Source organism: Emericellopsis atlantica, assembly GCF_019669845.1.
Source record: "Emericellopsis atlantica unplaced genomic scaffold F5Z01scaffold_8, whole genome shotgun sequence".
NCBI lineage: Eukaryota > Fungi > Ascomycota > Sordariomycetes > Hypocreales > Bionectriaceae > Emericellopsis > Emericellopsis atlantica.
Window position 1 is genome coordinate 635,432 of NW_025764710.1, and position 13,645 is coordinate 649,076.

The window sequence follows — 13,645 nt, forward strand, 5'->3', positions numbered from 1 at the left end:
ACCTACTGCACATGCGGCGTGGTTGCGAACTTGCAAACTTGCGATCCGGCGCGCTGACCCCCACGCTACTCCAACGTCGCGGATCCGTTCCGGAGGCTGGGCTGGGTGGATGGGGCCGCCTCAACGCCATGAGAGAGACTGTGGGAGGACGGAGATGAATCCTGTTGATAAGAGAGGAGCAGGCGCGAGCTCCGCCGGGGCCCACTGTCGTCCTGTAGGTGAGAAGAAGGGGAAATGCGGGCGGGGTGTCGTGCGATGCGATAGAAGATGGCGATTGCAGAGGCTGAAGAGGGGGAAGACAGCGGAGAAGTGAGCGAGAGAATGGAAGAGATGTCCCCCCAATCAATCGCATGAGGGTGAAGTCATGTGACGCAGCGTCAGGCAGGCACGACAGGTCCAACAGCGCTCCTTCCTCTTCATCATGCAGGCCTATATAGGAAGGAAGGTGAGTCGTGCCTGCCTTACACTGCCATAGAGGCGGCCCCTGAGCACAACATCTGATCACCATGCTTTCAACTATAAGTAAGTACTTGGTAAGATCCTCCAATGGTCAGACAATTGTATATACAGCCTCTTCTCTCTACCTTGCTCAAGCTTATGCGAGACCCTGCTTGAGCATGCATGCAAGTATGTAAAACATCTCCCAAATTACAAACCGAAACGCCGCCCCTGATCCATGCCAACGAATCTGACTGACGACTAGTCAGCTAGCTACATGTAGCTGTGCTCACTGCCCCTTTTTCGACTTTTTGTGCTTCTTCTTCTTCTCCCCAAACACCTCATCGTACACCTCGGCCGCCGTCTGCTGGCCCGCCTTGCGCTTCGCCTTGCCCGTCTTGACGCTGACCTCGCCGGCGGCACGGCCCTCCTTGGTCGCAGCGCGTACCTTGGACTCGGCCTCTTGCCACGCTGGCGCGTCGCCCTCGATTTCGTACCTGTGTCTGGTCAGCAGTGGCACTTGTACAAGTAGTATGGAAAAAAACGTACTGGTCTAGAGGCAGCGAGTCGATGAGCTGCCGTTGCTTCTGCTTGAGCGCCCGCAGCGCCTCGTCGCCGCCCTCCTCGAGCTCTTCGTCCAGCGTCACGTCGAGCGGCGCATACTTCTCGTCCACGACCTCGTCGTCGTGCGCGCCGCTGGCGTCCGCGCGGCTGACGCCGAGGTTCTGCGCGCGGGGCAGGGACTCGTCAGCGGCCTGCGTGACCAGCGTCGTAAAGTGCACGTCGACCTTTTTCATAATCTTGGTGAACATGGACAGCAGCTGCGACGTCTCGACCGTGGGGAGATCCGCCGACACGCCGTCAATGTCCTTGCGCTGGAGGCCAATGGCGAGCAGGATGCTCTGCTGCACGGGCGTGAGCTTGACGGACGCCTTGATGCGGCCGGTAAAGTACCACGTCGCAATCGCCGGCATGAGGTCGAGGATGGCGTGGTAGTCAATGTGGCTCTGCGCGTACGAGTGGATACGCTTGAGGTCAAAGGGCGACAGCTGCATGTCCAGCTCCGCCTTGGTCAGGGGCGCAATCTCCACCTCGTCGTGCTGCGCGCCCTTGTTGGCCGACTCGTCGATGCTGAGCGCCGTGATGGCGGGGAACTCCTTGAACTTGTAGGACAGCAGGGACAGGAAGCGCTTCTGGAAGTCGCGCGCAAAGGCGCCCGCCCAGGTGCGGTCGGCCGAGGTCTCCAAGGGCCGGAGCATGATGCACGTGTGCTCGCCCGTCAGGTCGTTGGCGGTCTGGCGGATGTACACGGGCGAGAAGGCCGCGCGCTTCCAGAACTTGTGGAGGGGCGGCGTCATGCCGTAGCTGACACCGAGGTAGTCGAGCGCGGCGGGTTTCCTCTGGTGCATCTTGGCGAACAGCGGAGGCATCTCGCTCGTGCCGCGGATACTGATAGTCTCCGTCCGCAAGTTTGATCCCGCGAGCTCGGCGTCTGTCTGTCGGGTGATGGTATCGACGATCTGGTCGTCGTCGTTCTCCGACAGACTGGCAAATCGGCCCTCGTAGTAGTTGGTCAGCAGCTCCAGCGCCTTGGTACCGTAGCCCATGGACATGTATTCTGGGTTGGCCGCTATCCGGACCACGCGGGCGCCTGACAGCGAGGCAAACTCTGGATCTTGGAATTGCTGCGAGATGGTCCAGGGGATCAGATCACCAGACGGCCTGTTGCCGCGGCTCAGCTGGTTCAGCACGCTCTGCCTGCTGATCCTACCCTCCAGAGACACCTGGATTACACAGAGCGGCTCGGGAAGAGAGCCCGTGTTCTCCGACAGCGGCGGCACCAGGACAAACAGCTCGTGGGCCGGCGCATCGCTCATCAACTGTAGGTCGTCGGGTGTGTTCTTGTAGTGGCTCGCCACGTAGAGGGCCACCATTTGCTGGAGGAACCTTTCGGGCACAGGGTGGAAGGAGAAAAGCGTGTCGCGGTTGACGTTGAGGAGCTCGCACTTGTTGGGGTCAGGGCAGCCGCCGTTCCTCGACTTGGCCTTGGGCAGCGTCGCATCGAGGCAGAGGAGCTTGTTTAGCCACTTTTCGACAGAGTCGCCCTTGGTGTAACGAATGGGCTCGTCAAGGGTGATCTCGCGCAGCTTGCGCCCGGAGGACAGATCGCCCGTCTTAGAGGCCTGCCCCGTCGAGCGATCCGCGACCTGGGTGTCCCCGTTGGTCACGGGGGTGTACGATTGGTCGCGAAGCTGCTTGATCAACTTCAACGATAGGGATCGGCCGGTACCCTCGTAGCCGTTGATGGTGGATGCCATGAAGACCAGATAGGGACCCATGAGTTTCTTCACCAGGGGCAGGGGGATGGCCGCCGCCTCATCAATGACCAACAACTCCGCCTGCCCGAGCACATGCGCGTCCTGGGGCCGGATGTACTGAATCGTCTGGCGATGCTGCCTGTGAATGTTGACGCGGACAATCGCCTTGTTGAAGTCCGGGTTGGTGCTCTGGATGATGGAGTAATCCTGGTGGTCGACATAGTCCAGCGCGTCGAAGCCCTTGAAGACAAACTCAAAGAGCGTCTTCAAGTTCTCGGGCGAGGGCGACGTGATGAAGATGTTGCTGTATCCGTACGCGACGGCGGCGGCAATCGCAACACCCATAGCGGCCGACTTGCCACGACCACGCGCCGCGGTCAAGGCCACCGTGCTGCGCAGCGTCTTCTCGGAGATGGCCTCGGTGAAGGTCAGCAGGGCCTTGGCCTGGTCCACAGTCTTGGCCAGGGAGATGAGGGCGCCCGTGGGCGGTCGGTCCTGGTGCTCATCCTTGATCACATCCAGCGCCACCTGCGACTCGGACTTGGGCTGGTCGAGATCGGGGGGCGGCAGCGCGGTCACGTCCTTGCCCCCTGAGATGGGCAGGACGTTGAGCTCGTCGTCGATGACGAGGCACGAGTCGCAGCTGCCCAGCGACAGCATGAAGCGCTCGTTGAACCGCGCCACGACGTCGTCGTGGGCCTCTGTCCGGTACCGCGAGTGCACGTCCATGGAGAGGTTGTACAGCTGCTTGAGACTGTTCATGCCCTTGAGGAGCAGGACGACCATGCCGCCGCCCTCGACGGTCTCGATGGTGCGGGCGAGAATGTTGGGGGTCATGGCTTCAAAGTCCTGCAGGACGCACATGCCAAAGGTCTGTCCGAGGATCTTGTCCGTCTCCTTGTAGTAGCAGTAGCGGACATTGTTGAGGGTGACAAAGAGCTCAAAGGGGTCGGACTCGTTGGCGTCGCGCAGGCCGCGCTTGACCTCCTTCTTGATCTTGGCCTCGCGCTTCTTGCGGTGGCTCGTGAAGCCGAGCAGCTCCTTCTTGTAGGCCCAGAGGATGTTCTTGTTCTTCTTGACGCCGATGCCGTGCATGATCCAGTACAGGTTGACGAGCGCATCCTTGGTGTTGTCGCCGACAATGACAAAGAAGCTCCTCTTCTTCTCCTGGTAGCCGTTCTTCATGAGCGCCCCGATGCGGGCGTCCCTGTTGTCGCGGTTAGCGAGCGAGATCAGGCGTCGGGGGTGAGAGGAAGGGGGACATACACTTGCTTGCGGACCGGCTGGCGAGGCTCCTCCATGCTGGGCAGATGATGGCAGCGTGAACAGATCGGCGCAGTTGCTGGACGTTGCTCGGTCGCAGCTTGGACTGGCTGGCTGGTTGGCGGATTTGGCTGCCTGCGATTGATTCCCAAAAATTTGGCTGACCGCCCGGATTCTGCCGCCGGACGTGGGGGGATCCACCGAATCCTTCACCGGGCTCACCGTGACTCACCGAAGACTCACCGAGGGGCTACTATCACCTACCTGGTATCATCGTGATGCCCTCCGTACAGCATTAGACTACATAAGTACTCACTGTAAGCACCACAGAAGAAAAGCGAGCACTCCTTGACCACGTTGTGTCATTATCCGCCCCTATCCTACATCTGCTACAAATACAAGTACACTTCTCGCAGTTCAGGTCTGTCGACATGCCACAACGATGATTGCTAGCTGCACCAGACTTCTATCATGACTGACTGTGGGAAAAAAAACTCGGAACAGTGCAGAGGGAAACTAAGTAGCTGCCATGCCAAATAAAGCCATGCCAAACAAACACCGTCATCTGCAAGACCCCAAGGATATATACCTGCGACCGCCCTCTGTGTTCTAATTCCTGTCCAGCTTGCGACGCTCGTTGCGCGTCCGCTTCATGAGCTTCTTGTACTTCTTCTTCTTCATCCTCAGCCGGCGACGGCGCAGCACGCTGAGGCCGTACATGTCGCGGCCACTGGTGCTCTGGGCGTCCTCGAACTTGAGCTGGCGCTGGGCGAGGCGCTGGACGAAGCTGCGCGGCTGCTGCGACGGTTGCTCGTCGCCGTTGAGGATCTGCGGGCTGTGCGCCACGATGCGGATCTCGCCGTTGGCCTCGGTGTTCTCCTCAATGGTGAACATGGCCTTGTAGGAGCGGTGGTGAGCGGCGTCGGCGTCGGCGGCCTCAGCTTCGGCCGCGGCGGCCGTGTCGGCCTCGAGGTTGGGCTGCGGTTGCGGCAGCGGTGGTGGGCGGAAGGGGAGGAAGTCACCCGACATGTGGTCGACTTGCACGTAGATGCTGGACTCGGAGCCGTCGGCGTTGCGGACCTGCATGCTCTGCATGTGGTCCTGTGGCTGGGGGTCCTGGCCGATGGACATGGAGCCCATGGGGCCCTCGAGCTGGTCGATGGTGCTCGAGAGGGTGGCCATGGCATCGCTCATCTTGGACGCCTTGGATCGCGACGCGAAGATGGCCGCAAACTGCTCGTCGGTGATGGATCGGGGCATGGTCTGCGTGATGGAGATGGGTCGGTGGAGGGAGAAGAAGCTGGACAGGCCAAGGGCTATCAAGGTCAGTACGGGGCTGTTCATCGATGCTGTCGTGTTCTTTTGCTCGCGTTGTTCACTCACCTTCGCCTGCCATGTGGTGCGTGCTGGGCACGCTCGGCAGCTGCTTCATGGCACGCTGCGCCGACTTGCGTTTCCTCTTCTCACCGGCGGTCTTGCCGTGTCCTCGCGCCTGGACCGCCTCGTCGGCCGTCGCGGGGGGCACAGGGCTCGATCCGTTGTTCGAGCTCGAAGGTTTCGATGAGGAGCAGCGTCGCTGGTGCCCGCGGAAGAAGGGCGTCGCTGTCGTCGCGGCCGAGGCGGCGGCTGCCTTGGGCGCGGTGCACGCCAGAGAGGAGGCGAGGCCACCGGCTTGGGGTGCCGTGGTGGCCACGACGCGGCGCACCGATGAGGGCAACATGATCCGTGCGGACGTCTCCAGAGAGATGAGAGCGTCTGTAGAGTCGTCCCGAGAGGTGTGAGGGAAGGTGGACGGTGGTTAGGATGGTCAAATGGGATTAGGATGCGCAGTATGTGTGATCACGGCGGCTCGTCAAAATCCGGGTTTGCAGGGTGGAGCCTCGTCGGTTCGTGGTGGCCTGCTATTCGTCGGCGGCCTGAGGCAGGCAGACAACGTGCGGCTGTTGGGGTCGATGGTCTCTGCTACAACGACTTGAGTGTATTAAATGGGCTGGGAGAGATTATTTTTTTGCACAAAAATTGACGGAACAGATCCTCATATCATTTGGAATGGCGCAGCGACTAAGTGGTTTTGCCTTTGTCTCCAGGACAGCCCTGCCTTGCGTAGGACGTGTCCAGAGCCTCCTCAGTGCCTCACCTGACCCCAGCCTTGACCGCTCCCTTTCACGAGCTCATGGCTCATGAGGGGTATTGCATAGAGCCAAGCTGCAGGACGGCGTCTATCGCGCTCAAGGGCTATGACGCACTTTCTTACTATCTTGCGATCCACAGATATGGTCTCGAGTCCTTCACCTGAGTGCAAAGCACTGTCCTAATATTAGACCACCCAACGTGTGGCCGAGTTGGAGACTTGGAGTACGTCCGTCTCCAATGAGGCTGAGAAGAGTATCACCACGTAGTCACGAGTCGCAGGTTGATGTCCTTCCATTACAACGTATGCTTTAACTTGCAATTCTCAGCGCAATAGCATACCAGGCATCTTCGCCAACAATGCCTCTATGACTCTATCCGAAAAAAAGAACCCTCTAGTATGCAGAAAGTGCGAATGACGCCAAACCATGATCTATAGCTCCCATCGTGTTCCCAGGCAAAGCAGACCTCGCGCAGAAAGAAAGGCAACGGAAGAAAAGAGCGATCAAAAGACGGCAAGGGCACGGCCTTATTTGTTGTTCACCCAGCTCAGGTAGCTGTTCCACCCAATGGAGATGACATTGGCAAAGAGCAGACGGTGCTGCAGCGGCAGAAAGGTAAAGTTGACAAACTGCACAAACGGCCAGACGCACCAGTTGGCCGTGAGCGCGGGCCACCAGGTCGTCTGCAGCTTGCGGCTGGGGCTGCCGCCCTCCATGACGGACATGCTGCTCAGGAAGGCGCCGATGGCGACGGGCGCGAAGAGGAGCTGGTCGCAGGCCACGCGCGAGAGGGTCGTCAGGCGCGGGTTCCGGGGGTTCACGTTGCGCGCGAGGAAGGCGAACCAGGTCGTGGCCGCGGGACCAAAGACGCAGCCGCCGTAGAGGGCCATGCGGCCCGTGCGTGTGAGGTCGTGCTTCTGGAGGCCGCGACCCTCGACGAGCTGCTGGGCCGTAATGTCGCCCGTGGCGAAGAGCACGGATGTGGTCACGGCCTGGGTGAGCAGGGGGCGCGCGGCGAGGCGGCCGTTGTACCTGGGCAAAAGGTTAGCCTGCCATTGTCTTTTGAGGGGGGCTTTGAGATAAGGTATTTTTACATACCAGCGAATGAAGCCAGACATTGTGGCTGTTGGATATACAACTCGAAAGGGTAGTGTTGATGCGACGGACTGAACTTTAATGTTCCAGTGAAGAGTGAGTGAGCGAGCGAGCGTCTATACTCTACCCCCTGAGTTCAAATTTCAAAAGCTTGCGCGAAGGGGTCAAGGGCGCATCAATGGCAGTGGAAGGAGGGTTAGAAGGACTAGAATGAAATAACGAGTTGTTCGCGATGATATGAAAAGCCACGATGAGAAGGGAGAGAACGAAAAGTCAGGCCTGAAGAAGGTCGTGGGATGGCAGACAGTCCAGTCTGTCGCCGCATCAATCTTTTTTTTTCCCTTTCGCCTCCAGTCCAGCTGGAAAGATGGGGGTCCAGGTCCAATCGCCAATGGGGGGCCAGCCGCCTAGGCGGCTGCCTTTGGAAATTAGGGGGGAAAACGTGGGGTGCCGCAGGGCCTCATCCCCTGGACTCGGGCGGCGGCCCCGGGGTTCTGCTGCCGCTGGAATTCCGATCAGTGACCACCAACTGGACTCACCCAAACACTCGTGCTTCTACAGACCATCAACTCCATCGTTCAAGATCTGTCTGTCATGATCATAGGAAAATCATATTTATAGCCGGTCGCCCTGGTCTCTACCATCATGGCCACTCGCAGCCATCCATGCTCAGCCCCCCCTCTTGCGGACAACCAGCCCACGTGATGACCGACACTGACTTGATCAATTTCCCAACCCATGAGCGCAATATCGGGACGGAGGCATGGCTTGAGCCGCTCACTACGCCAGCCCAGGTGATCAACAGACTTCTCAAGAGACCCTAAATTTGGTACATTGCTTTCAATACGGCTCAATCAAACGCCTATCGCCATGCCTTGCCTTGCCATGCCCTCATCGCCCAGAATACAGTCTGGCGTAACACACCACATGCTCTCGGTTCATCGTCTGTCTCGTCAAACCTCCGTCTCAATCCCCGTCTGGCCCGTCTTGCGATCAAAGACGCCCTCCACCTTGTCGCCCACGCTCTCCGCCTTGTGCTTCACCCACTTGGCTGTGCGCGGAATCTGTTTCTTCGGTTAGCCCACGCCACGCCTTCGGTCACTGTCGCAGACAAAACTCACCTTCCACTGCATGAGGCCTCTGTGCTGGCGATGTAGCCCTTGCTCTCGCCTCTTATAGTCCTTGGCCTGGTCGATGGGACCCTGCTTCTGCCCGGCACTGCCGTCGGGCACGTCGCCCTCCTCATCAGACGAGTCGCTGTCGGACGAGACCTCCTCGTCCACAATGCCCGCCTTGCGCTCCATCTTGTCGAAATCGTGGTTGTCCTGCGCCACGTTGATGACTTCCACCACATCCCGCAGGTTGGGGTCCTTGTTCGCCCAGCCCGAGTGCGCGCCGCCGAGGCCAGCCCAGAACGTCACGGTCAACGTCACCGTGCCCAGGCGCTCGCCGGGCTCGTCGACGCAGTTCGCCGTGGCGCGCTTGAAATCGCCCTTCCAGACGGGTAGCTCCAGCTCCTGCTGCTCCTCGTCTGGCAGGTCCTTGAGCCACAGCACACAGAACGCCACCGTGTCGTCCTTGAACGCCCCCTTGGTCTTGAACGAGATGGACATGCAGCTCGCGTACCGCCTGTGCACGGCCAGTCGGAGGCTCTGGTCCCTCTTTGTGTGCCAATTCTTCTCCTCCCTGTTGGCGTACATCTTGCCCTTGTCGAGGTTTGTCTTGAACTTAAGGCGCGCATGCTGCAGCGTCTCGTCGAGGCCCGTGAAGCGCGCAATGTGCTGCACCTCGACCGTGCCGCAGTCCCATCCCAGGAGGTTGGGCGGTGCCTGGAGCTGCACGCTGCGCCAGACCATGGACAGGCGGATCTTGCCGTGCCCGATGCCGCCGGCAAGGGGCCACGTGCCCATCAGCTGCGACTTCTCCCGGAAGATCTCGTACAGCGGGAGGTGCACAATGCCCAGCAGGGCGTCGTCCTCGTCCACGCGCGAGTCGCGTACCGACACGTACGCCTCGCACTCGCGCCAGTCGCCTACGAAGCGCTCCGTGCCCGCGTTGAAAAAGGGCTTGGAGTTCTGCGGCTTGGTGCGCGTCTTGTACACTTTGCGGTGGTTGATGATGATGGTGCAGTACGCACTCGGCAGGCTCTCGCCCGTCTCCTCGTCGTCTGTCCCGTCGCTAGCCTTGTCCGACTTGTCCTTGCTAAGCCGGCCCAGCTCGAGACCCATGATGTTGTGGATCTGCAGACTGAAGACGCCGCTGGGGTAGCCCTCGGGCGGGGGCGCAGAGATGATCATGGCATCTTCCGTGGCCTTGAACTCTTGCTCCTTGAGCTGGTCCAGCTCGCTCTTGTCCTCGTCCTTGTCGCCCTTGCCGTCCTTGATCATCGCCTCCCGCAGCTTCTTCTCACAGCTGGCGTTGACCTTGCTCTTCAGGTCGTCGAGGCTGCGGATCTCGGGATCGTAGCTCTGGTGCTCGTACTGGCACTTCTGCAGCCTCGTCTTGGAAAAGTACCCAACCTCCCACTCCAGCTTGCCTGGCATACCATCGCCGGGCTTGAGCGCCCTGAACCCTTCCGTGCGCTTCTGCATACGGCCGTTGGACTCCTTGTTCTTCATAATCTCCTTAACGTCCACTTCGATGCGGCCCAGGTCATCGTCCGCGCTCACGCGGTCAGAGTCCCAGAGCTGGATGCGGATACGCTCGTCGACATTGAGTTCCTCGTCCGTCACGAGCACAAAGCAGTGCTCGTCCCAGTGGGGCTCCATCTCGGAGATGAGGATGCGTGTGCTCCAGAGGACCTTGCCAAACTTGGCCCAGCCGACAGAGACGTACGGGTCGGAAGACCCGTCCTTGACCAGGGGAATACCAGTGTCGGCCATCTTGAAGTCGTAGCCTCGGACAATCCGGATCATCAAGATGCCCTTGGCAGTCGTGTCCTTCTTGTAGTCCTCTCCTGCCAGCATGTCCTTCAGGTTGAGGACCAAGCTCTTGGGCGCCACGTACTGCGACATTGCTGCATCGATGGAGGCCTGCACGAAATTGCTGATAAAGGGGACGTCCATGATGTTCAGGCCATGCTTCGTCAGTGGGGTGCAGCTGAGGTCGACCTTGGGCTGGCCGAGGAATGTGAGGGTGCATAGTTCAAAGAACGGCGGGTCAGGGGTCAGCTGTAGCCTCAGGCGGACGGTGCCGATGATGCCGCGGAGGTCCACCCAGACGGGGAGCTTGAGGTTGCCGGGCATGTAGAAGGCGAGGCAGAGATGTATGTCCTTGGTGCGTGATCTCATGGAGTCGGAGCTGGAGCGGGATCGATACGCAAAGGCCACCTCGAGGTTGATGAACTCGCCGTCCTCAGCCTCCATGCCCTCCTGGATCTCATGGCCCTCGCCGTCCGTGTTGTCATCCTTCTCGCCATCTTTGCCCTGATCGGTCTGCTGCTCGGATGTCAACCCGCCGTCTTGGGTGACGGAATCGGTCGCGGCACCACGGGGCAGCCAGCGGACGCCGAGGATGCGGATCGCCTCGCTACCTTGCCCGATATCATCGACGCTCACCATGCGGACGAGCTTGGGCAGCGATGCCTGCATAACATCCTCGAGGGTGTCGCCGAGCGAGGCAAACAGATCAGGGTTGATCATGGGCCAGACCGATCCCAAAAGAGAGTTGAGCCAGACGGTTGTTTCCGTCTCGTGCTTGCGAGCGTCCGAGTTGACGAGCTCGCGCTGCGCCTCCCAGACTTCGTCCTCGAAAACGTTGCTGATGCGCCTAGAGATCCAGTCACGAACGGCGAGCGTGAGAACCGCCGCGCCCCCAATGCCCACCGTCATCAGCGAGAACCAGGTGACCTTGCCCGCGCTCGACAGGGAACCATCTTTTTGGTGAATGAATTTGCTGAACACGACACCGCTGAAAGTAATGACAGCCAACCCAATCAGGCCGAAAGTAATACCCTTGTTGGCAATGGTGCTCATCTCCTGTCGCAGGGCATCAAAGTCGGGTGGCGGGAAACGATGCACGAGCTCTCCATGGTCCTGCTGTAGTCTGGTCTTGTCTTTGGAGAGCTTCTCCCCCTTGGCCTTCTCGCTGAGCCCAGACGTCGTGTGCTGGATACCATCTGACTGTGGATACGACTTGTCCATGTCCACGTTTTCAAGCGCCTGGTCGGTGAAGTCATGGATGGTAATGGGCAAATGGGTCACCGGATCCGTGACCTCACGCTCTGCTCTCTCTTTCTTGTTTCCATCCTTGCCCTTTTTGCTGGACTTGATTTCCTTCATGCGCTGCCTCGGGTCTGCGGCCCCTGGGTCAATCTCGGATGTGTCTTTGGGTGTGTCGTCTTGTTGCTGCTGCTGCTCATCACCATCGTGATGCTGCTGTTGGGTTTCTTGCTGCTCGTTGTCCTTGTTGCTCAGCTGCCCTGATCCAAGCGCAGCCGTCGTATCCGTCACGCCCTGCTCGTCATCATCCGCCTTCATCGCCGCATCCTGGCGAGCTGCCTTCTCCTCGCGGTACTTGGAGATGGTGGGTATGGGGTGCCTGGCGCCATAGGGCGCGTGGTGGCGCCGAACGTCGTCAATGTCCTCATGGCCAGACATATTAGGTACGACTGACTTTCCTTTATGGGATGAGCAAGGGAGGATGAGAGGACTAAGAGGAGGAATTGGATTTTCTTTACTTTTCACCCTGCCCGTCGTAACTATGACCATGTTTGAAACGCGTGGACCAAGGCAAGGTGAGAGGCTACGTCATAAAATTGTGGTCGTACGTGGGGCAGGAGCACCAGCACCCAGCAGCAGCCCAGCATCATCGTGCTCAGCTCCAATCCATTGGCATCAGTTGGGCGATCTATCCATCCAATGCCAGTGAAACCAAGTTTGGTCTTGCTCCTATTCGAGTCGATCTCTCCATGTTCTACCACCCAACCCTGTATGCACCCCCCTTCACTGTCTTCACCGTCTGTCATCAATAGTGTAGAAGCAACCCGCTTTGCATCGTGATGCTGCGCTGGGCGAGGCCGCAGACTAGCGTTATGGTTGGATCAACCGGACACAAACCTCCGTTGTTTGGTCTGATTGTTGGTTTTTGACGTGTGACAGCGGGCACTGGATTAGAGCTGCATTTGCGGCTCCTCCAGTCGTTAGTTGGGTTGATCATTAAGGTACGCGTAATCACAGGTTAGGCTCGTACGTTGCGGCTTATTTTAGTGCGGCCACCCCGCCAGCTGCCAGCTCCAACATATCAGTCTTTGATCAAAGATGGCTTACCATCAACTATCACGCATGCTATATTGATAGGAGCTCGAGGGTCATCGAGCGAATTATCTGCCGCATCAGAGTCGAGAATCAGACTTCTTTGCCTAAGACCGCTGTCCGCTTTGCGCTCCTCACCTGGAACAAGCTGCAAGCATAGGTCGCCGGTACCATGAACAGCTTCTTGATGGTCCTTGGTCTTGCGGGTTATCGTGCAGAACCAACCGAGTGCAAGCGAAAGAAAAAGAAAAGAAAACAGCCCTGGCACACTGCATTCTCGTATCGTACATTGGTCATACGTAACGTACGTTGGAACGTGGCGGGTAGGACCATAATGTAACGCCGGTGCCGGTGAATCCCAGCAAGGCTTCGATCTCCCCCAGCTTCCAGGCGACGTCATCGTGAATCTGTCCTAGATCCTCGAAGATTCTGGTGCAGAGAAGGCTGTGAACTTCTCATTGCCGCTGACGCGCCGATCAAACTCGGCTCAGCAGGAGACTGTTGCAGAGTTTTCGTTGTCCTTGCCGCAACCTGTTGCTCAATGGGCGGTGGCCGCTGACAAGGCGTCGTATTCGGCCTCTAATGGTCATTATATGACCATACCCAGCTCATAATACGAATGGAGCCGAGGCATCGACAGGCACAACTTAATTACCTATTACAGGTTGGAACCAGGCAGATGGACTTATCATTTCAGTACCCGTGCGTATGGTTGCCATGTGTGAGCTCATGGCCCAAACCGCCATGTCGCGATGATAATATGCCAGATCAAGTGGAGACTGGAGACTAGGGGACCGTTGAGACAACCCCACACTCGCTGGCGTCGTCCAGTACCCTGCCACCAAATTTGCAAGTCGGGCTGCCTCTTCCCCTACCCGTGCCAAGGTATTTTTCCTACTGTGGTGCGGTGAGGACGAAATGTGTGAGAGAGCCACGCTTTGAAAGACTGCCAGTGAGCAATCAAAGCAATGAAGCAACGACATGAGCTCTATGCTGGGAATAAGAGGAATTCCGTGTTATTAATAGCAATTAACCAGCGGTCGACTGACTTAATAGATCCCAAGTTCTTGCGGTCGCTGTGGGTCCTTGGCCAATATTTAAGCGCCGTGGCGCTTCTTCGGGCTTAGCGCCTCTGCGATGTTCCAAC

General features: G+C 58.7%; 4 protein-coding genes across 4 annotated transcripts; all 4 read right to left on the minus strand.

Annotated features, from left to right (window-relative positions):
* Positions 1 to 481: 481 nt before the first annotated feature.
* Positions 482 to 4,126, minus strand: F5Z01DRAFT_650958 (GNAT acetyltransferase 2-domain-containing protein). Its single transcript, XM_046263199.1, has 3 exons — positions 4,023 to 4,126; positions 988 to 3,963; positions 482 to 935 (listed from the first exon to the last, which is right to left on the minus strand). The coding sequence occupies exons 1-3, from the start codon at positions 4,055 to 4,057 to the stop codon at positions 728 to 730; spliced, it is 3,219 nt and encodes a 1,072-aa protein (XP_046119992.1). The 5' UTR covers positions 4,058 to 4,126; the 3' UTR covers positions 482 to 727.
* Positions 4,127 to 4,342: 216 nt separating this feature from the next.
* F5Z01DRAFT_536836 (uncharacterized protein) lies at positions 4,343 to 6,058 on the minus strand. The gene is made up of 2 exons (XM_046260499.1): positions 5,403 to 6,058; positions 4,343 to 5,335 (listed from the first exon to the last, which is right to left on the minus strand). Exons 1-2 carry the CDS (start codon positions 5,737 to 5,739, stop codon positions 4,629 to 4,631), a joined length of 1,044 nt encoding a protein of 347 aa, XP_046119993.1. The 5' UTR covers positions 5,740 to 6,058; the 3' UTR covers positions 4,343 to 4,628.
* A 298-nt stretch (positions 6,059 to 6,356) lies between these two features.
* F5Z01DRAFT_536827 (uncharacterized protein) lies at positions 6,357 to 7,405 on the minus strand. Its single transcript, XM_046260498.1, has 2 exons — positions 7,250 to 7,405; positions 6,357 to 7,183 (listed from the first exon to the last, which is right to left on the minus strand). Exons 1-2 carry the CDS (start codon positions 7,267 to 7,269, stop codon positions 6,679 to 6,681), a joined length of 525 nt encoding a protein of 174 aa, XP_046119994.1. The 5' UTR covers positions 7,270 to 7,405; the 3' UTR covers positions 6,357 to 6,678.
* A 794-nt stretch (positions 7,406 to 8,199) lies between these two features.
* Positions 8,200 to 11,844, minus strand: F5Z01DRAFT_619189 (uncharacterized protein; the record flags this gene model as incomplete). The annotated part of the gene is made up of 2 exons (XM_046261074.1): positions 8,200 to 8,310; positions 8,368 to 11,844. The coding sequence occupies 2 exons, from the start codon at positions 11,842 to 11,844 to the stop codon at positions 8,200 to 8,202; spliced, it is 3,588 nt and encodes a 1,195-aa protein (XP_046119995.1).
* Positions 11,845 to 13,645: the final 1,801 nt, after the last annotated feature.